This window comes from Lissotriton vulgaris, chromosome 11 (genome assembly GCF_964263255.1).
Source record: "Lissotriton vulgaris chromosome 11, aLisVul1.2, whole genome shotgun sequence".
In the NCBI taxonomy this organism is placed as follows: Eukaryota; Metazoa; Chordata; class Amphibia; order Caudata; family Salamandridae; genus Lissotriton; species Lissotriton vulgaris.
In genome coordinates, this window is record NC_141699.1 from 303,998,727 (window position 1) to 304,022,330 (window position 23,604).

Genomic DNA, 23,604 nt, shown 5'->3' on the forward strand with positions numbered 1-23,604 from the left:
GTGAAGGGAGGAGAAGCAACCCCGCTCCAAAAACCTACCTAACCAAACTGAACCCCCAACTACCATACCCCAACCCACCCCCTGTACTGTGCCAGCATCTACAGTCTCCACTACTGTGAACTCTCCATGAATCTCTACTATACAATACCGACCCCACCCATCCAAGCAGGCGGGTTCGGCGGCGGCGGCGGCGTCAGCCTCAACAACCGAAGATATCTAGGGCAGGTGATCTCTCGGAACTCGGAACATAACAGGCTGTGAAAGGGCTCCCACAATTCCTCAAAGGTATCAGTATCCCCCAGGGCTACTAGGGACATCTTTTCCATTCCAAGAACGTGCCATAATCTGTGCAGCCAACCAACTACAGAGGGAAGTGTTGTAGTGCGCCAGTGTATGAGAATATTCTGCACCGCTGATCCCAACGCAATTGCGATCTGTCTACCCCTCTTAGACCTAAGGGGATACATCAACCCATTCGGCAACCCCAACAGGACATAGGCCGGGAATCTAGGCAGTTCTATCCCAAAGCATTTGTCCACCTCGCTCAGGACCTCTTCCCAGTAAGGAGCCAGCAGGGGGCAATCCCATAGTATGTGTGTTAGTGTACCAGTGTTGCCACAGTTGCGCCAGCACGTGCCTGGTATCGCCCTGTCCATCTCGTGCAGTTTCTCCGGAGTGCGGTACCAGTAGGTCGAGATTTTAGTAAAGGTCTCTGTAAGACCCGTGTGGTAGGCCGAGTGGCGCGCGCGGTAGGAGATGTGGTCCCATTCTTTATGACTCAGCTCGCGCCCGAGCTCTCGCTCCCATCGTTCCCGACCGGGGTTGTGAATGTGAAATGAGGGGGGCTGCAGCATTCTATACAGGTCTGAGATCAGTTTGGCGTCCGACGTGCGAGTAATTAACCAACGCTCATACTCCGTGATTTCCCGGTGTGCCGCGTCGCGCACTTGGGGTTGTAACGCCCAGTGGCGCGCCTGCATGTATCGCATGCGCTCCGTTTCGGGGAGGCCATAATCCCTCTTCAAGTCCTGGAAGGAGACAACTCCTTCAGGGGAGTACAAGTGGTACAGAGTGCAGCAGCGGGCCACCCGCCAGCGCTCATAGGCACCCTGTTCCATCCCCGGGCCGAAGTCCGGGTTGCCAATGAGCGGCGTGAAGGGAGAGGGGAAGGTAGTGAGCTCGCACCTGGCAGCCACCGAGTCCCACGTCTGGAGCGGGACCCGCGTTACCAAAGACGCGTAAAGATTGGGGGGCCGATGGGCTCGCCTCAAGAATGGCACTTCCTGCAGCGTCCTACCCGCCACCGCCTGATCCTGGAACAACCAGTGTTTATCAGACTCCCACCGGCTCCATTCCACGAGATATCGGAGCTGAGCGGCCTGAAAATATTTCCGCAAGTCCGGTATCCCCAGCCCTCCGGATTCCGGTGATAGCATAGCGATGCCCCTCTTGATCCTCGGCCTGCGGCCCTGCCACACGAACCGTGCAATGGCAGTCTGAGTCTCCGCGAGCCACCCCGCAGGAGGATGGAGCGGTAACGCTCTGAAGAGGTAAAGCACCTGAGGCAGGAGGGTCATCTTCACCGCGGCCACCCTACCCAGTAGCGACAGCGTGCCCTTATCCCACCTGCCCAGCTCCTCCTTGATTTTCGTGCCTAGAGCTGCGTAATTGGCCGTAACCATCTCCGGGAGGGAGGGCGCCAACAGGATCCCCAAGTACGGGATCCGGTCCTTGGACCAGCTCAGAGGGTAAAGCCTCTGCAGTTCCACTCTAGTGGCAGCAGTAAGCGAGATGTCTAGGGCGGCTGACTTACCCAGGTTCATCTTGAAGCCCGCCACGTCAGCGAATAAGTTCAGTTCCTCCACACAGGCCGGCAGCGATCTCCGCGGGTCATCCAGCGTCAGAATGACATCGTCCGCGTACAGGCTAATCGCATGGCGAAACCCACCCATCTGGACGCCGATAATGTCAGGGTTCTGCCTAACCCTCTGGGCAAATGGCTCCATGTACAAGGCAAAGAGCAAAGGGGAGAGCGGGCACCCCTGTCTCGTGCCCCGCTCAATGGGGAAGGGTCGAGAGCTGCCGCCGTTCACCCGGACCACCGCAGATGGGAACCGGTAGCAATTGAAGATCAGATGACGGAACTTCTCCCCTATCCCAAATTTGCTCAGGACTTTCTCAAGGTAGGGCCAGTGCACCCTGTCAAAAGCCTTCTCCGCATCTATGGACAGGAGCATCCTCTCTCCAGGGATCCTGGAAGCCTTCTCGAGAATGTGCGTCACCCTTTTCGTATTATCTACCGTTTGCCTACCGGGCACGAAGCCCGCTTGGTCCGAGTCAACCATGCCGGGGAGGTGCAACGCCAGGCGTGCAGCTAAGATACTGGTGAACACCTTCAAATCAGTGTTCAGCAGCGAAATGGGACGATAGGACCCGCAGGCGGTCCTGTCCTTGCCCGGCTTAGGGATCACTGAGACCGTGGCCTGGAGAAATTCGGAGGGGATGGCTCCCGGTTCTGCGAAGGAGTTAAAGAGGCGAGTCAGCAGAGGCGCCAGTTCCTGACAGAAGGTTTTGTAAAACAGCGGGATGAAGCCATCCGGTCCCGGGGCCTTGCCCAGTTTGAGCCGGGATATCGCCGTGACCACCTCCTCGATACGTATGTCACGCTCCAGGTACTGAGCCTGATCCTGTGTCAGCGACGGGAGCGGGACCGAGTCCAGATAGTCCCCCTCAGCCTGGGCCGAAGGGGGCTCCCCGGAGTAGAGGTCTGCATAAAAGCCGCGGAAGACGTCCGCTATGTGCTCATCGGTCGTGACTCTGCCTCCGGCTGGGTCTAGTAGTTCCTTCACTCGGTGCTGCTGGTGCTGCACCCTGAGTTTGTTAGCCAGGAGCCGCCCACACCGATCGCCCCCTGTGTAATATTTGTGCTTCAGGCGGAGCACCGCGTACTCCGCCCGATCTGTGTCAAGGGCCGCCAGGAGCTTCCGCGCCGCCTTCAGCTGCCTCCACACCCTGGGGGCCCCTGTCCTGTGATGAACCTGTTCCAGCTCCCTCACCTGCCGGGTAAGCTCATCTCTCTTGAGTTGTCGGTCCCTATTCTCGGCAGCGGAAATCGCGATAAATTCGCCTCGGAGCACGGCCTTTAGGGCTGCCCACTGTGTCGCGCGGGAAGTATCCCCATTATCGTTCACGGTCTGAAAAGCCAAAACGGCCGCCCTGATCTGATCCACCACCGACCGCCTATGCAAAAGCGTGTCTCGGAGCCTCCAGACCCCCCTCGGCCGAGCCACCGGCGGAAGAGTGAAAACGCCCTCCACCGGAGCGTGGTCAGAAAGAGAGAGGACCCCCATGTCTGCATTCGAAGCCAAAAGGAGCAGTGGGCCCGACACTAGGAGATGGTCTAAGCGCGCATAAGATCTATGGGCGTGTGAGAAGTAGGAGTATGCGCGGGTGGTGGGGTGGAGGCGGCGCCACATGTCATGCAGGTCCAGCTCCTCAAGTCGAGTTCGAATCGAGCCCGAAAGCTCACCCAACTGATGGCGCCGCTGCACAGACCTATCCAGCGCCGCGTCGAAAACCAGGTTCAAATCACCCCCCAACACTATGTGCCTATCAGAAGTGGATGCAACGTCGTCCAAGGCCCTGTGTAAGAATTGGTCCTGATGATCATTGGGGCAATAAACGGAGCCTACAGTCAGTGCTAAGCCCCCCACCTTAATCCTATATACTAGAAGTCTCCCTTTCTGTTCTGCTACCTTGCTCACGACCTCACCCCTGAACCCTCTAGAAAACAAAATGGCCACCCCTGCCGTCTTGGAGGTGCTAGAGGAGAATAGCTGTGTGGGGAACTTGGGGGTACGCATCCGCGTGCAATCCTTAGCCAGCAAATGGGTCTCCTGCAACAGGCAGATATCCGCTTGTGAGTTTTCCAACAGGGATAACACTGCCCGCCGCTTAACCGGATTATTCAGCCCTTTCACATTGAGAGTAAGCACCTTAAGAGCCATCAAAGAGGGAGTTCAAGGAGCACATATCAAGAAGCAAAGCCCCGCCAGCAAACACAGAAGGCACCCTTCGAGGCCTCAAAACAGAGCAACTTTGAATCAACCACTGGCACAGTACAGTCCCCGAACCCCAACACCCCACAACCAAAAACCCCCCCCCCTGCCCCTACACCACCAAATCCACACCACCCCCCGCTACTGGCCCCCCCTCTAGGTCCCAAAATCAAAACATCTGCCCGCCCGCCCCAACCCCTGTCCCCGCTTCTCAAACTTTTCAAAAAAGACATTGTCCCAGTCCGGCCCGAAACGGGCAAGGCCGTGGTAAGTCAGCCTAGTGGACGTCCAGCCACCACCTCCAGCACTCGCCCTTCCTCCCAGCCCACCCCCCGGATCCCCGCACCTGCAATAAGAATGAGCTAAAGTATACTCCCCCCGGAGTGAGTTCAGGCCGTCAAGGCCACTTCGCCATTCACCGCCACTCTGGAGGCCTCCTGGATGGCAGCCGCCATTTCTGCCCGGATTGCAGGCGAGCCCGGGCGCTCCGCCGGAGGAGAGGCCCCCCCCCCAGCTTGTTGCCATCCATTACGAGTGCTGCGCCTCCGCCGTGGGGCCGGGGTATCTGTGTCCGATGCAGTGAGGCCCAACACCGCGCAGACATCTTGAAGGGACCGAAGCTGATGCAGGACACCGTTCCACCTGAAGATCAGACGGAAGGGGTGCCCCCAGGAGTACTGTGTCTCATGCTCTCGAAGGAAGTCCGTGGCGATCTTGAAGGATTTCCTCTTCTGTAGCGTGACTGTGGATAAGTCCTGAAACAGGGTCACAGGGTGGTCCCGGAATCGGAAAGGTTGCTGCCCTCGTGCCTCTCGGAGGATCCGCTCCTTCAAGGGAAAGTTCGGGAGGAAGGCCAAAATGTCCGGAGCGGGCGCCGTGGCTCTGCGGGGGCGACCCACCCGATGTGCCCGGTCGATGCGAATCCGAAAGTCCTCCGACTCTCCCAGGATCGCACGGAAGAGGGCCACCAGATATGCAGTCACGTCTTCACCCTCCTCACCAGACGGCACACCGCGGACCCGTATGTTGTTCCGCCTGGACCGATTTTCAAGGTCCTCGGCGTGGGCCTGTAGCTCAATCTGTTGCTCCCGTAGCCGCAGGACCTCCTGCTGCAGATGGGTGATCTCCTCATCCCTGGAGTGACCCGCCTCCTCCACTGTGTTCACACGGTCCCCCAGGGAGTCCATCTCTCTCCTCACTTCGCGGACCTCCCCGGCCACCTCACGCTTGAGTGTTTGGAAGTCCTCCCGAAGGGAGCTAAACAGGGACTCGAGAAATGACCTCGTCACCGGGGGCTCTCCACCGTCTGCCCCCCTGGTCGGTGCCGGGGAGGTCGCGGCAGGCTGGGCACCTCCGCTGCGTAGGGCGCCCCGTCCCAGCATTTCCGGCAAGGTCCGGTCGCCCCGTCGCTGCCCCCTGGCATTCGACATTGTAGATCAATAACGGACACTGAGGCTCACTGAACAGCAAAGAAAGCAGCTATATGCCAGCCGGGAGCAGCCCACACAAAGAGCACCGGGAGGGCCGAGCTGCCCGGCCGAACTGCACAAAATGGCCGCTCAGTAGTGTCGAGGGGACAACGCCCAAGATGGAGACCCTCTCTCCGTCTCCGATCTAAGATCCAGAAATCCGGCCAGTGGGCTAGGTCACAATTCAACGTTCGCCAGGGTCCACTGCTTCAGGGAAAGATCTTCCCCGGGAGACTCGTTCCACAGTCCCGCACAGATAACTAGCCGAGGCGATCTCCTCCAGCGGGCCTCGTCAAGCCACGGGCTGGCGTAGTGAGGTAATGCCGACTCCGCCTCCGCTCTGCACCTCCGCTCCGTTCCGCTCCGTACAGCCGCTGTCGGACAGCTCCGAGCCGCTCGCGGAGCCGTCGCCGACTCCCACTCCAACAGCTCAAGCACCGCTGCGGGCTTCACACCTCGGAGGCCGGTCGCTTCGTCGCGCTCCGAGGGTTGGGAGACTCGCGGCTTCCAGCTCTCACTCGGGCCGTTCAGCGGGGTCCGACCTGGGCTTCACCGGCCAAAATCTCATCTCCGACGGCGCAAACCAGGCTCAGCAGGCTCTCTACACCTCCACCGTGAGCACCAGGCTCAGTTGCCGCTTGATCCGGGGGGGAATCAGCGGTTCCAAGCGGTACAGGAATTCAGGGGTCCGGGAGCTCTCGGCGAGTGCGACCGCTCAGCCCGCCATCTTGGCCACGCCCCTCGGGAGCCACATCTTTAGAAGGAGCATCAGACACAGGGGCCAACTCCCAATCAGGAGACAGTTCAAGACCACTTGCATCCTGAAGTTCGTCAAAATATTCATCCTGATCTTGAAGCTCTCCTTCTTCACTTTCAGCATCCCCATAACTCTTCTCCTTCAAAAGGCGCTGCGCCTTATGCCTCGACCACTCCATTCGAACCGACGTCGTCTGATCCAGTATCGACTCCGAAGGAGCCGGAGCCTGCGTCGAATGTGGAGCCGGAACCAACGTCAAGCATGGAGCCAGAGCCTGCATCGAACTTTGAAGAACATCTTGAGGTTGTTCCGGAACCGGAGAAGCCGCAACCGGCGTCGATGACTTTGGCGGCGCCGAGCGATGCCAAGATGGAACCGGAGCTGGCATAAAAGGCAGAAAAGGCGCCGGAGCATAAGCTTGGTAAACCCCCAAATTGTATGCCAACGGACCCATGGGACCAGCCGGTGCTCCAGAGGGGTACATGACTCTCGCATAAACACCATACATGGCGTTTAAAAAATGCGAAGGGTCCTGTCCTGGACCCGGAAAAGGAGGAAACGAACCCACCCGCTGCTCCCGAGGAGGCTGCACTGGAGTCTACTCTTCTTGTTCCACTTGTTCCTCGGGTTGGTGAACCGGAGTCATTGAGACCTGAGGAACAGGAACTTCTTCCTCTTCATATTCCGAAGCTTGAGACCGATCCGGAGACAGATTCGACACTGGAGCCGGTGAATGCTCTCGAGACTCCAAAGGTGAAGCCCCACCTTCGGGATTCTGAATTGGAGAGGGAGAAACCATGTCCTTACGTGTTCTTCTAGAAGATGACTTTGTTCTCAAATCCGACTCCTTAACGGAATGGTGCCTTGAACTATGCTTCCTTCTCTTATGCTTCTTCTTTGACGATCTAGAAGCATGTCCCGAAGTCGACTTCGAAGCCGACCCCGACTGAGACCTCGACGTCGACCTCGACTTTGACTTCGGACGTCTCGATCTCGAGCCCCTCCTGGCATCCTTACCCTTCATTTTGGCAACAGGAAGTTTTGCTTCACGTTCCTGAAGAGCCTTTGGGTTTATCTTCAGACAGGATCGACAACCTTGGACGTCGTGATCCGAACCCAGACACTACAGACAGTCACCATGCGGATCCGTAATAGACAACATCTTTCCGCATGAATCACACGGCTTAAACCCTGTTTTTTTTTACGACATCACGATAGAAGACAGCTACACGAAGAGATACAGAAAAACTCTCAATAGTAACAAAGTTACTATCAACTCAACAGAAGATCCCTTGAAACCGTTAGCGTCGACGATGCGGAAAAAAGGGAACTGATGTCATCACGCCAACGTAGGCCTAATAAGGATTCGGTGACGTCAGTCGGAGTCACGCGCAATGTCGTGCTCCTATGACGTCGTTCACCCCGGCTTGCTACAAAAGAATTTTCCGGACATCGCTGACGCAGGGGGATATTCACAAGGTGAGGGATCCACTGGCAGATGTATCCATCACAATAAATTGTTAGAGGATTGAGTAGGGCATTTGGTATGTGAGGCTCGATCTAAGGATGTAGAACCTCCCAGCTTTCTCCCAATAAAAGCAGCCTTTTTCACACTTGACATAATGATTGCATCCCAAAAGCTCTATAAATCTTCCTAAATACTAATAGAGCAACCTGAATAACCTTCCTTCCTCTAGTGATAATTACACAACACAAACTGCACGATATTCTGACTTGTATTCCTTTAGCAGGTTTTGGACATTGCATTTGACTCTGTATTCCTATAAGTAACAGTATATATTCTTCTCTGAAAACAATAAGGAGGATTTGTTTTCGGTCCTTCTGTTAATTCTAAAACCTAGGCTATTTAACAGAGGCCTGAAAGCATTCAGTCTACGGTGATCCCTTAGCAGTAAATATCTACAGACTTTGATACATTGCATTTTATTGTTTAATGAACAGCGGCCAGCATGCAAAGGCTCAAATAAGTAATGTGATCGTGTGGTGGTAAATAGATGTTTGCATTGTGCAGAAGATATGGCTTACCTCCACGGTGAATGATGAGCAGGTGGCACGGGGGTGCTTCTTTGGTGCATTTATTGTGGCACTTTAATCTAAGACGAGGAAAATGAAAAAGGGCATGTTGAGGTTCATTCAATATAATGAATTCTGTGTGAGAAACAGTGAAAACCCAAAAGACCCATTCTTTGGCACAAGAAGCTGAAAATTCAGGAAAAAACTGCAGTATGTATTAAACCTCTCATAATTGACTGTTAATTTCAGGAATTAGTGGCTGTAACACTTGCAATTCTAGAATGTTTCAAGTCTGTTTAAATCACCAAAATCAATATCTTTAATTTCCACTAATGAAATATGTTTTGGAACCCTCTCATCCACACAAAAGTGAGCCAATTGCATTACTCGTGGGGTGGAGACATGCAACGTACAGTTTTGTAGTAAGTTTACACACTGAGTTTGTGAATAACATAAACATAACAGGTATTTGTACAGCACATGTTAACCCGCAGGCCTCTTAGCGCTGAATAACAGATGTTTATTGTTACCCAACTCAATGGTTCTTATTATATCGACCTCAGAAGAATGAAAGGCTGTGTGAAACTGACAGGATTTGAATCTGTGATCATGAGGTCAAACACAGGCCCCTACACTGGGCACATTATTCGACTAAGCCGCCAGAACCAGCCTACTACCGATAGTAGTAAACTTACCAAAAAGTGTACACTTACTCAAAAGTGTAACTTACCTGTGAATCAAGCCGACATGATGTAAGGATTATAGTTGGAACATTAAGGTGGCCATATACACATACATAATAAGCAGTCTTACATTACTTTTGTCCCATATACACATCAAAAATATACACTCACCGACCTCTCATTTATTTAGTATTATCTCCGGTGACCAATCCTAAGTAGTGGTATAAAATGTTTTATGCTTGAACAATATGTAATACACTGTCTCCTGGATCCTGATATCAAACAGCTATTGTTGTGAATGCACAGTCTTGAAAGTCAGGAATTATTTGTATGGAGCATACAAATACTATGCCCATTGGAATAATAATCAGTAAACTTACAGCAAAGTGTAAACGTTTGCAAAAATGTAACTAACCTTTGAGAATCAAGCTCATGTGATTCAAGGATTGCGGTTAAAATATTAAATATTCCATACTACAGAAACCTAGCATCCATTTGGGAATCACCAGGAACTCCTGAATGTTTGAAAGATATCCTGGCAGTCCCCTTAAAAGGGCAGGTATTACAAAGTGGGGACAAGTGATTCAAGCATGAACCTTTATATGCTGGAGCTCCCTATTAGCAAGTACAGATGGGAAATTGTCCAGGTTCAAATACAATCAACTCACAAGCTAAGCAGAAGGCCTAGATCAGTCTCAAGAAGACAGCATGGAAGACGGAAGAAGAGCTACAAAGTGATCAAGCAAGAAAATAAATATCTAAATGGGATTGGCTCATGATCCAAGCGGGAGAAGGAGACTTTGTTCTATCACTGGATTTATGGAAGAAGGACCTACCAACACAAGACCTGCAACATCTATGGCAAGCATCCTGTTCTTTATTATGGCATATAATAGTAACTGCACCTCTCAGGAAGAACCATCTTTTTACTTTACACATGGCATATGGGACGCCAGAAAAACTAACTAAGATGAACAAGCAAGTGGTGAGAACTTGCCCAAAATGTGGTGAAGCAAAGGCAGACGACATCCACATGCTTCATCAACTTGGTTTATACTGGGAAAAAGTGGGTAAGATTATAAATAAAGCTTTGGGACAGAATATTGAGGTAAGCACAACTATTACTATTTTTGGAACGGTGGAAAATACTGGTTTTCCTCCTGCTCTAAACAATAACAAAAAACAATTGTTGTTTATACTAATCTTACTGGCTGGACGAGAGATATGTATAAAATGGATACTTGCCTGCCCTCCAACACTAACTGATGAATTTAGAAAGCTGGATCAATCTAGAGGGGAAAGCAAACGGACAACATTCTGGGAGGTAAGGACAAGAATATTCTCCAAGATGAAGAGTAGCGGTAGGGTAGGAAGGGTCGTCCGATGATTACATACAATGCAATAAAACAAATTTGGATATGGTCACCATGGCCCCACCATGAGCGTAATTTGGAGATCTTAAGACACAATCTTACCTTAAGATGAGAAGACAGTCCCTTCTACCGGACATGGTGAGAAAAATCCCTAGCCAGTAAAAACCCAATAAGATAGATTATTGTCTTTCGAAATCTCAATTGTTGCATAAATGAGGGCAAACCAAAAAAAGGATTGTTGTTGAAATGGTAAAGTGGGCATACATAAAATACATACTGAGAGGTCCTACATTACTTGTCTCCATATCCTCATCAACAATGTACACTTTCACTTTCCACCTGGGTTGATGTCAGCCACCAACCTCCCAATGATTTAGTATGATCCATGGTGACCACTAATCCTATTCTAAGTTATCCATACACATGGAAGATGTGTAGTGCACCCTCCTGGATCCTGATATCCTACAGCGGATGTACTGAATACATTGTCTTGAAAGTCAGGAATTATTTGTAAGGAACATTACATATTTTTTTATATGTAGGCATTCATGGCATCAGTGCATACCTATGTTTCCTCAATTTTAAAATAAAAATATAGAAAGAAAAGGACATACTTGCAATTTTTACACTTCAGTCCAAATAACATTCCTTTCCCGCAGACGGTGCATGTCTGAGACATCCAGTATTTCGTGGAAAATCTGCATGAGAAAAAACAGAAAACAAATCAAATCAAATAAGTTTTATCCTTCAAAAGGTTAGGAGACTTGTATAGTCTATTAAGAATCAGTGCGTGATTCTATCAATGACAACAAATGGAGAAAGCGTGAGCGAAGTAGAGCCATAATGCATCACATGAAAATGAGTGATCTGGCTCCAGGGTGAATCCCAGACTCATCCAATGGCTTTAGGATTCACCCTTAGGGTTCAGTGACATTAAATAAACCACTGAATGGGTTATCACGCATGTACCTGGATTCATATGCTCCAGTGGTATTCAATGTACCACTACGTTGATATTAATCACATATCAACAGCTCAGACCGACAAAGGCTGAATTCCTCTGTTCACCAACCACAATAAACAAACACATATTCAAGCATAGCTATCCAACTAGACACTACACAGCTTCACACTTGGCTGACAACCATGTGAAATCACTTGGTTTCATAGACCTCAGCTGTACAAAAGCACATCCCCAAGACAACCATGACATCAAGGTACCAGCTTCCAGAATCTGTCTTAAGAACATCAGTGCAAGCCTTGGTCCTTTTTGTGTGTGTATGAAAGTAACATTTCTGATCCATCCCCTGTCTAACACTACTTTAGCACCTCTAAAAACGTCTTACATACAGCCTCTTCAAGGGCTTAACAACGTTCTACGATTCAGAGAGAAACTGAAAGCACAGGTTCTTCAAGTGCACTCCATGATTAGAACCTACGTTGACCTATCTTCGTGTAAATGTTGATGAATCATACACATGAGTTCATCTGCTGCTCATTTCTCCATAGCGTCTGCAATAAGCTGATGGTAAAACTGCAATTACACACATACAAGCGATGCGCAGGAAATATGACCTTAGCGATTTGAGCTGGTGGGAGGTCACATTTTCAAAGTTTGCTGCACCTCATACTTAATTAAACCTCAGCGGAATAACTTCTAATGCAGGAAATGCCAACAAAAGATGTCACGTTTAAGTCACACTTTACACCCAGAAACAGGTAGAAGATTAATATACGAAATATATTTTTGGCATTTGGTTGGCTTTGTTAAATCAGCCACATTTTATCACTCCTTAACAGATGGGCGATGCTGAAAAACAAACGGACTTGGCATCAGCTAACCGAAACAGACAATGGCAGTCTTTCCAAAAATAGGTCAACTAAAGGCAATAGGGCCAACGCAAAATGCTTTCTTACAGCCGATGGGGCCGCGGGGCCCAGAGTTCAGTGATGGAAATGTCTAGGTTTTCCTGAATGTATAGTGGACATCGGTTTACGGGGGGCGAGACCTAGCACTATTCCTTCATAGAAACAGGTGAGAACATAACGCTCCAGCAGAACGCTTTCATTAATAACCCAAAAATGGCTCTGAATATGCAGCAAATGTAATTTGCTTTCAATTTGTCGCCATTGGAGATCTGTTGACAGGGATGGATACAGGAGCACGTTTAGAGGTGAAATATTAAACATTCAGCTGCTTCTGTTCAGCCTGGGGAACTAAATTTCAACCAGAGCATGGCTTTATTTTAGTATATGCCAAAACAATGGTCAGTAGCAGAATTAAATGAAGCGACTACCTACACAATGCTAACAAGCTCGAGGAACAGGTTCAAAGGTATGCTGAAAGCATTATTCTTCCTCCAGACAGGTACATTTTTTTCCACCCGTCAATTCGAAAGTTAATTTCCACTTTTTTTATCAGCATCAGCAAATAGGCCTATCTGATGGAAACAGTTTGTAAGATGTAGTCAGACCTGAATACATTTATATAATTTCCTATGCAAGGGACCGTGTAACAAAGCACTCCATCACCTCGCTCGCGCCGACAAGACTGAAATGAGATTCATCTTGGTAGACACTCAGGGGTCAGACATTTCTATTTACTCTTCGCAAACGGAATCTATCAATCAATCGATCATGATAAGCAGCCAGGAAGGAATCCTGGGAAAGGCCTTTTCTGTGAATTTGGTGTATTTCTTAGCTCATTATGCCACCACCAAAGCAGAGACCTCTTGTCGCCTTCCTGCCGGAAGTAGAAATACGCTCTGAGTGATAGGGGTTGACAGCATCACGTTATCTCGTGTGAGAAAAGTACTTGACAATTGCATCAGCAGGCTGGTTACGGGAGGCCTGCTTCAATCTGAGTCCACTTTCGGGTAGGTAAAAAGCACGATAAAATAAATCAGAATACAAAGAAAATAGAGTGGCGTGGAATTATTCCAGACTTTGTTTTCGACCTCCAACTGATTGAAGGTGATGAGTAAAACACAGGGACAAATAATTGTACAAAAATCGAAAGTCATTTGGTCAGACACGTTTTGTTTTTCCAGTGACTCGGTTTTGTGGTCTACCAAAGGGTGTGACCCTATGCAATCTCTCCAAAACATGCGTCGTGGACAGATGTGCGGTCAGGACAGTGGGTACAAAGGACTAGGAAACCGAATTGATCAAGATTGATCAGAGAGACACACAGATCACAGACATGATCAGACATGTGAAGAGATAAAGAAGCTGCTGATTTCTAACAAAGCGGTGCAGTAAGAGCACGTGTCATAGTTGCGCTTTGACTGCATCTCGTGTTGTTAGCTTTTGAGATAATCTGTTTCTGATTTTGAGGGTGGAAATCAAAACTCATCACTTTCCAAGACTCCCACCCTGCGGTAGGATGACTAACCCCATTATAAACATGTATCTGCTAATCTGCAAATTGCATTTAAGTTATACAGAGAAGCAGGTGGCACCCGCCCCGTGAGCAAAACCAAAGAGCATTATATTGTTTCTCCTCATCCCCACCCTTCAGTCTCATAACTCTGAGTGTTCCCTTCAATCCCTGCATTCGTCTGAAAACGTTCTGATGAGAAAGTATTCCTATTACAACAGTCATCAACTAGGGACAGGTGTACGCTCTCACCCTGGTACAAGTATTTAACTTTGTTATAAAAATTCTCTTCATAATCCCCAGACATACGCCTACTTCGAGCAGAGCCAGAACATTCTGTAAACGAAGCTTTCATACCTTGACACACAAACCTCATGCAACTGATGCAGTCCAACTCTGAGGTCCGCGTGGCAATGGGGTAGCTTAGACTCTGCTATTTGATTAGCACTCTGCTAACTTCTGGAAATGAGATGGTGCCTGATGGCATTCAAACTGCATTTTCATTTCAAAAAGGACTTTTTTTTCAAACAATTCAGAAATACTTAAAAAAATTAACATAACGTTCGGGCGGACTCCCTGGCAGTGCTGGGACCGATCGCCACATATGCGTCGGTCCCGCACCGCTAATAAGGATGCGACCACCACCATGGCGGTCACATTCTGCATATTTGACATTGCGGGGAGTGCTGCTGTAAGCAGCACCCGCCGCAATGCCAAAGTGCCCTGTTGTGCATTGCCATGCACAACGTGGCAGGCACCGTGAGGTGCCTGCCTCCTTGTGCATGGCAATGTTGGCGGGGTAACATAGGTACCCCCTAAGTGCAGCCTCCCACCACCCCGGGGGTCCGCAATGGGCGCCCAAAGTAATTCCCCACCAGCCTTTCCATGGCGGCAAAGCCTGTGAAACCCTGCATCATAATATGGATGGCGGTGCCTGCTAGACACCACCACCATATTGATGCCCAAGTCCGCCTGGCCAGCAATCGGAACAATTTTGCGTCTGCCGTGATAACCCACGCCATTGTAGGGGGATTTCTGTGCACAGTCCATGTATTTATATTCTGTTGTTTTATAGGACCTTTCAGTGAATGTCTAGGTGAAGATCTAAATGCTTGAGGCCACAGAGAGATAATTTATTTATTTTCTTGAATTACCTTGTGCTTGGCAGACTCACTTATTCCCTTCCACAGCTGTGCATTAACTGCTATTTGAATACCATATCCGCCAACACTACCGGAGATCACTTGTGCTGTGATGCCTGCAGCTATCATCCCCATTCAACAAAGGTTGAAAAATGCTTTTTTAGGCACACTACATCAAGGAAGAAGCTGTGAAGGCCTGCTTGAGCAGTGGGTATACAGTGTCCAGTCAATCTGCATATTCCTTGTCTGGTTGTGTTGGCGTTGTTCCAGGAGAGCAGGAGGTCGGTGTGTTTGAAGGCGTTGAGTCAGGGGTGTCCGTGACTGTCGTCGGAGTCTGGGTGTCGAAGCTGTTTTGGATGTCTGCGATCTTGCAGTGGAAGAAGGTGGCCAGGGAGTTGCAGAGTTCTTGTGACGGTGGGATGTCGTTGGAGCTGGAGTTGGGGGAGGCGAGTTCTTTCACAATTCTGAAAAGCTCTTTGCTGTTGTGTCCATTCTTGTTGATGCGTTCCTTAAAGAAGGACTTTTTGGCGGATCGGATGAGTTGGTGGTGCTTGCGTCTGGCGTTCTTGAGGGCCGCGTGGTTGTCTGGTATCTGGTCTTGGCGCCACTGCCTCTCGAGTCTTCAGCAGGTTTGCTTGGAAGTCTGGAGGTCGGTGTTGAACCAGATGGCTCTTGTGTCGGTGCGCCTGTTTGAGGTTTTCCTGAACGGGGCGAGGGTGTTGGCGCAGTTGTCGATCCATTGTCAGAAGTTGTGGGCCGCTGTTTTGGTGTCCGAGGGCTCGGATGGCGGGTCTCGGGCGAGGGTGTTGAGGAGCTGGTCTTCGGTGACTTTGTTCCAGCTGCGGTGTGGGATTCTTTGTGGTTGGCTGTGTGCTTGTGTTTCTCGAAGGAGAAGTGGATGCAGTGGTGGTCGGTCCAGTGGAGTTTGGTCATATGGCTGAAGGTGACGTGATTGCTGCTGGAGAACATGGGGTCGAGCGTGTGTCCCGCAGAGTGGGTGGGAGTTGTGACAAACTTTTTGAGTCCGAGGTTGTCGATCAGGTTTGTGGAGTGGTTGTCGGTGGCGTTCTCGAGGTGGAAGTTCAGGTCTTCATGGAGGATGAAGTCTGCGGAGGCAAGGGCGTGCATGCTTATGAGGTCGGCGATGGAGTCGCTGAACTGTGGTCAGGTGCCCGGAGGTCCGTAGACAAGGGTTCCTCTGAGGGTGGTGTTGTGATCGACGTGGATCTGGAAGTGTAGGTGTATGGCCATGCTGAGGGAGGCTTTGGTGTTGTTCGAAGTTCTGATGGTGTTCCTATTGGCGATGGCAATTCCTCCCCTTGGTTTGTTGTTGTTTAGGTCTCTATGGGTGATCTTGAAGCCGTCCGGGATGGCTATGGCTATGTTGGGCACTGAGGAGGCATTCATCCAGGTCTCCATCAGGAAGGCGACATCCGGGGAGGAAGAATCGAGAAGGTCCGAGAGTTGAACGGCTTGCTTGTGGACTGAGCGGGTGTTGAGTAGTATGCATCTGAGATTGGTGTGGCCGGCTTTGTTGGGATGGGCAAAATGCGCTGGAGTGCGCTGGCTGTTGTAGCTGCTGTTTCGGCAGGTGAAGGGTCCATGGGTGAGCTTCGGGGCAGCCCGGAAGCAGGTGGAGTTTTGGCCAGTGTTGAGTACGCTGAGAAAGTTGGCGTCGTATCGGCGTTGGGTGTTGTGGCGCTCGCAGGGGCCAGGGGAGCTGGCACTGGGTTGGTCCAGGCGTGTACAGCGCGGACAGACACAGACAGGGATTGCCTTAGGTGCACCTTCGGCGAGCCAGCTGTGCTCATCCGCTGCGTGACCACGCAGTGGTATCCATTAAGTAGGGACAGGGGAAGGGAGGAACAGCTGGGAGGCGTGGGCGGCGTGGGCGGGAAGCAGAGAGAAAAATGGACTTGGGGACACAGAGAGGAGAAAGCTGGGGCCAAGACAAAATACAATAAGGGCAAAACCAAAACGAAATACAGTCCAGACAAGGCGAAATAGTGTCACAACAACAGCAGTAAAAAAACAGTACCGGCAACAGGCACCAGGAAGGTGCAGACTCAAACCCTGCCTGGGAGAACCGCAGGCAAAGGACAGCACAGTGGAGCTGCGGATAAGGAGCTGATCCCTGGCCGAGGGTCAGGGGTTCAGTTCGCGCTCTCTGCAGCGGTCTCCATTAAGCAGGGGCGGGGAGGGAGAGGAGCAGCTGGGAGGTGGGAGCAGCATGGGCGGGAAGCCGAGTGCAAAATGGACATGGGGACACAGAGAGGAGTCAGCGGGGGCTAAAACAAAATACAATCAGGACAACACCAAAACGAAATACAATCCAGACAAGGCAAAACAGTGTCCCAACAACAGCAGAAAAAAAACTGTACCGGCAACTGGCACCAGCAAGGTGCAGACTTGAAGCATCCCTGGGAGGACCGCAGGCAGAGGACAGCACGGTGGAGCTGCGGGCAGGAGCTGATCCCTAGCCGAGGGTCAGGGGTCTGGATACTTACCTCCTTTACAGCATCCTCAAATATGCACGTAGGAAAACATGGTTCTTTTTTTACAGATGCCTGAGACAAACTCCAGAATTGTTTCACTGAGAAAAGTTCACATTGTTTTCGAAAGGTTTGATTTCTACATAAATGAACCTGTGGATTTAAATGGTGTCATCCTTGAGGGTATTAGCTTCAGATTGCTCATTTGGTTTTGATACTCAGGGATCAATTCTTTAGTCCTTTCTCCAAAAGCTTCAATTATGACTTTTACATCATCGCAATCCATCCTTGAGGAAAGCTGATGAAACAGCTAAAAGTGTAGAAACGTTATTTTACAAATATTAATATTGATAAATTGATGTCAAAAGTGGCTGCTATATCCACTAAACAGGGTACCAGCAAAGGAACATTTTTCAAATTAAACAGTTTCCCTCACAGTCTCTGTACACGTACTGTTGCTGGACAGGAATGATTTATCAAAGATGCTGAAGGACATGTGTAATGAAGGTATAATTGAACCTATCAATGCCTCTGACTAGGTTTCCTCCTTAGTTTTGGTAAGGATCAAAAACAGGCACGTTAAGATAGTGAGTAAATGCTAGATCAATTAAAACGTTTATTTAATTTGATTTTCATCTATTCAATAGTTCTTCGCTATGACACATGGTTCCACATTTTTCCCTATGATTGACCTCAAGTCTGCATATCAACAGGTTGTTTTAACTAAAAAGTCGTGCCATGTTATCACCTTTATTGCCCCAGATGGTGCTTCCATTTTAACAGAATGCCTTTTGGTCTTGCTTCAGCCACATCTGTGCTTCATAACCTATTGCATTGCTAGTTTGGGGGAATCGACGGAGTAGTGGCATTGCAGGATGACTTCCTGGTGTGTACTGATTGTCTTGAAAACCATTACAAGCGTATTGGTAAGGTGTTGTTCATTCTCAAAGAGCAAGGTATGACAGTTTTGCCCTTGGAGGTAAAGTATCTAGGTCATACATTTTCAGGAAAAGGCATTGCCCCTATTGAAATCCATTTAGGTGATTCGTTCTCCTGAGAATAAGGATCAGCTAATAACCTTCTTAGGACTTTGTGAATATTACTCAAGATTTGTAAAGAACGTAGTAATCTTGCTACTCCCTTAAGACTTCTGCTCAAGAAGGGAACTAAATATATTTGTTAAAATGAACACATGGATGCATTTGATAACTTGAAAAATAAACTGTCAGTGTCACTCCCCTTTCTTCCGATTCCCATGCTGCCAAAAATATTGTCACTGATGATGCCAGTTCAGAGGGTTTAGGTGCTGTAATGGGGAGGGGTTTGAACAACCATTGCTTTTGCACCAGGACCATCAACAGAAGTTAAAACATGATGGGGGAGTTGAAACATCACGGCTATCAACAGAAGTTATTAGCCATGATGGGAGAGGGGTTCTGAACACACCATTGTTTTTTCTTCAGGACTATCAACAGAAGTTGAAACAAATATTTAATTACAGAATGAGTAGCTTTAGTACGTGCATTGGGCATTGAACATTTTAAGACTTATCCTTTGGGTGTGCCTTTTCAATTAAGAATGGCTCATAAATCTTTGGTTTAATTACTTGCTAACAATAGGGTTGGTAAAACAGTGTTTAGGCTAATCAGACTGCTTTTTAAATTGAATGAGTACTATTTTACTTATTCCTTAGGCAGGACAAATTTAGGAATAAGGAGAGCTTAAGTTCTCTGTAGGTGAAACAAAAAAATGTATATGGCTTTCTGATATCATTAATGTGTGGGATCAGCATATTATGTGTTGTATATAGTCAGTGTGCCTCAAGCAGAGGACCAGTATAGCTGTGAAGCTGAGGATCAGGTATATGGGAAATCAGGTCTTTGACTTCTAACAATCCTATTAAATGGCAAAGAACAACAATATCATGGATTATAATAATGCCTAACAATATGGTGTAAATGTTATTAATAATAAAAAAACTGTTTTTTATATTGTGCTTAATGCTCCAAACACTCAACCTTGTCAACCTCAGAAGGATGAACAACCGAATTGGAACTGCAGGGATTCCACCTTGTGATAGCTATGTTACACACACACACTTAAGTTCGCTACTCTTTTCCCTTTGTATGTGGGATATATACCCCTCCATTCATATTAATGAGTTCCTTCCACCAAGACTAGGTGACAGCTTGATTAGTTATCCAGCATACACAGATGATCTTGCCCTTTGGTCCTTCAGAGACAACTCTCAGTACTCCATGAATTCAACCAGGCAAACGGCCCTTTAGTCAACATCTCCCAGAGAAAAATTCTCTATTGGGAAGGAGCCTAGGAAGCCTTCAAAACACCTGGAGAAGTTCAAATTTAAATCCTCAATGGTAACTAAATCCTTGAAAAGGTTTGCCTGTCTATATGGTGGTAGGGAGTTGTGTCCTACGGCTAAAAAAAAGGTGCTTAACTGATTCAGGTCCTTTCACTAGTTCTCAAGGAGAATCACATTAAAACCTCAAAACTACTTTTATGCAAAGTGCACAATCACTATTAACTCTTCGAGCATCAACCCCTCATGCCATTATCCAGTCTTGAACTAAATCCTCCTTCTGAAAATACGCTTATATTTGTGATTGTGCCAACTCCAGTAAAAGCTCCAGGTAGTTTGATTCTCCAAGAACTGGCATTCAACTCTCTGTTAACTTCCTTCTTCCCTGAGGAAACTGTTATTGATTTGCTAACCGAACCCAATCTGCCGTTTTAGAAGATCTGCTGAGTATGTCCAAAATCACCTGCAAAAACACCATCAGAAATGGTCTGCAGGAGATGATTCTGAAACATCGGGAGATGGAGGCTGCAGAGTTCCACGCCTCTGCTAAGTCTCCCGTGACTCGTGACCCACGACCCCGCCACCGGAATGGCGTTCGCGTTACTGAGATACTAGCTGTTTACCGCAGATTGCTGCCTTTGAGCTAGGAGCCGCGAGTGAGGAAATGCGGGTGAATGAAGCGACCGCGGCGGAAAATCTTTGAAGATTGCAACGGAGGAGCCGTCTAAAGCTTTGTCCCCTGATCCGGTCTGACTTTTCACTTCAATACGTTCCCGGGCCGCCCCCTCCGAGGTGAGCTCATTTCAAACAGCGGTATCTCTACTGGGTCAGCTGGGTTGGCTACAAGGTTCAAGGAGTGGGGCTAGCTCGGCAAAAGGGAAAGGGGGAAAAAAAAAAAGGTCATTTGACTCAAATGCTACCGGAGGCTGAACATAGCGCCTAATAGAATCAATTTGTGAAAATCAGCTAGTTGCCAGGTGATAGGTGATTTATGAAGAGTCTGGTGCAGCAGAAAAAGTAACTGTGGTCTCTCAGCATCTGGACCCTGTAAGGATTTGTGAGAAGTAAATAGTGAAAAACTTTTGGTGGTCACTCAAAACCCGTAACAGATTTCTACAGTTAAAGTTTCAAAAGCCTTTCGCAAACAAAAAAAAAAAGAAAAAAGGGAGGGGGTGCGCTCCTAAAAATGGGCAAACCACTAAATGAGGGTGAAGATGCAGTCAAACTTAGCAAAGTGGAAGCGGCTGCCCTACAGAAGGCTAAAACTCGTCTCGCTTTGGCTAGAAAGGCGGCACGCAAGGCTGCCAAGGATAAAAATAAAGATGGCAACAGGTAGGAAAGCCCTGCAGTTGAAGATACAACACCCGAATCTTCAGATGATGAACCGCCCCTCTCCTCCACCCCCCAGCAGCACGAAGAACAGCGAAAAGCAGCAATCGAGGGGGGCAACATGATCGATATCAATACTGTAGATTCATCTCCTCAATTAGAGGTGGAAGTTCATCCTCAAACTCCTAATCCTTCCCCAATTTTGGCCTTGCCAGCAGCTCTGACAGAAGAAGAGAGGAGAAAGAGTGGTACTGGAAGGAAGGAAGTGAAAGACTTTCCACTTTTCGCTAAAAGAACAACTCCAAAATCGATCCTCCCTCTTTCTTCAGAGCCTCCTTTGGTCTCTATCACTGTGGATAAACCCAACTCCTAGCGCCTTATCTAAAAGCCCCGACAAGACAGTATCTGCACCTCAAACCCAGCTTACAACAGCAAACGAGGAAACAAGTGATGGGGAACTCATGCAAGCTACAACTCCCGGAAACGAAGGAGCAACAGGGCTCGACTCAAGTATACTGGACTCTGAAGTGAGATCTGAAGCGAAATTCCAGCTAGACATTCGTGAGATGCTCAATTTAATCCTTGACGAGATCCGCGAAATTAAAAATAATCCGCGAACAGAGCTAGCTGCCATCCACGCCAGAATAGATAAGTTGGAGGAATTAACATTGGCACTCCCTATTAGTGTTCAGGAAGCCGAGTCGAGGATATCAGGCTTGGCAGATCAAATGAATATGGTCTCAGGAGCAACTAAAGAGGCTACAAAGAAGAGGATCTCTATGGAAAATAAACTTGAGGAGTTGGAGAACCATTCTCGTAGATCAAACCTGAGGATTGTGGGGGTCCCGGAAGGAACAGAAGGCTCCGACACAGTACACTTCTTCATCCAGAAAGTAGTTCTACCAGACTTTGAGGGGGACTTAACGATAACAAGGGCCCACAGAATACCAGCTCAGCGTTTCGGGAATTCTCCATTTCCAAGAACTATCTTATTGAATTTTGCGGATTCCAGGATTAGGGAGCGGATTCTCTCGAAAGCCTATCATCAACATCAGTTTGCTATTTCTGAAACTACTAAATGCAGGATATTTTCGGACATGACAGCGGCTGCGGCCAAAAGAAGGAAAGAATTTGTAAAATTGCTTCAGCTATTTAAAGCCAATGGTGCCCAGGTTGCACAGCAATCGAAGCTAAAGGTTCTTGTAAAGGGAAAATTCTTTCTGTTTACCGATATAGAGGAGGCTCAGACTCTTCTCAATGAGATATCCACAAAGGCCTAAAGGCTTAAAGGAGATTAAATGTAAGGAATTTGAGTTTTTGCTAGCAAAAAGGAATAATCAAAGGCGGGTGTTCCTGGGTTAATGGGTCACATCAGGGTGTAACAAGAAGACACCCGAAGAAGCAAATGGAGGGAGGGATGTGGGCTGCGTGGACGGGGAGGGGACTCCCACGTTCCTGGGTGGATTCAGGGCGGGGGGGGGGTAAATGCAGTAAAAAAACACAAGCACAGTAGGTTTGCTATTCTTAAAATTGGTTGGTACAGAATATGTTTAAGATTTTTTAATTTTATAGATAAGATTTTATCCATGCAATATCCTGTCCATTAATGTGAATGGGCTGCTCATCAAACAGAAGTACGGTGCCCATTTGAAATGGGCTATAGCTCTTAAGCCCCAGGTGGTCTTCCTTCAGGAGACACACCTGAAAACAAATTCTCCAAAGTTGTTCCTGCCAAGATATTTCTCCCACGGGTTCTTTTCCTCAGCTGGGGTTGCACAGAGGGGTGTTGCTATCTATTTCTCAAGGAATCTACCTTGGGAAATTGTGCAGTTGCAAAGAGACTCTAAAAGTAGATGGCTTTGGGTTGTAGTAAAATTGCTGGGAAAGGTATTCAACTTTGTAAATTACTATGGCCCAATTTTTGATGACACCTCGGCCCTGACTGAAATTAGTGAAATCTTGAGGGATACTCTGGGGCAAATTATAGTAGGAGGTGATTTTAATTACATCCAGGATTTAAAGAGGGATACCTGTAACCTGTAAGGTTGTGGAATGAGCTCCCTCTATCACTCCGCAAGGCTAATAATCTTCTAGCCTTTAGATAGGAGCTCAAGACGCTCCTATTCTCCACCTAACCAGTGGGCCTACAGTGTTTCTGCCGCTGGGTTTTTTCTTGGTTGTGTTCAGGACTCTCTGCCAAAGCGCCGGGACACCCGTTCTGGGTAGCCGTGCGCTCAAGAAATACAGTTCTAACATAACATAACATAACAAGAACAAGAAACAACTAAAACCAAAGACGAAAGGGGTGCTGGAGGCTTTTATGTCAGAATACCAATTGCGGGCCTCTTGGCGCTCCCTGAATCCCAATACAGAGTCCTACACATGTTATTCTAATAGGTTTCATACAGCCTCCAGAATAGACTTTTTTTTTATCCTCTAGATCTCTTCAAATCTCCAGCGCATTGATAGGTTGTAATCCTTTTTCAGATCAAGGGAGGGTTGAAATTGGCTATTGTGTTCAAACAAGAGTTGGAGGTTGCTGTCATTGAAACTGTGTGTACCCCAGAA

The 23,604-nt window shown here is 48.3% G+C and overlaps 1 protein-coding gene across 1 annotated transcript in view; it reads right to left on the reverse strand.

Moving 5' to 3' along the window:
• KSR2 (kinase suppressor of ras 2) overlaps positions 1–23,604 on the reverse strand; it is a 1,792,292-nt gene that overhangs the window by 882,994 nt on the left and 885,694 nt on the right. The window contains exons 8-9 of the mRNA XM_086943271.1: positions 10,989–11,072; positions 8,331–8,398 (exon numbers count right to left, since the gene is read on the reverse strand). Coding sequence (XP_086799397.1) covers positions 8,331–8,398; positions 10,989–11,072 — 152 coding nt within the window. The remainder of the gene's footprint in view (positions 1–8,330; positions 8,399–10,988; positions 11,073–23,604) is intronic.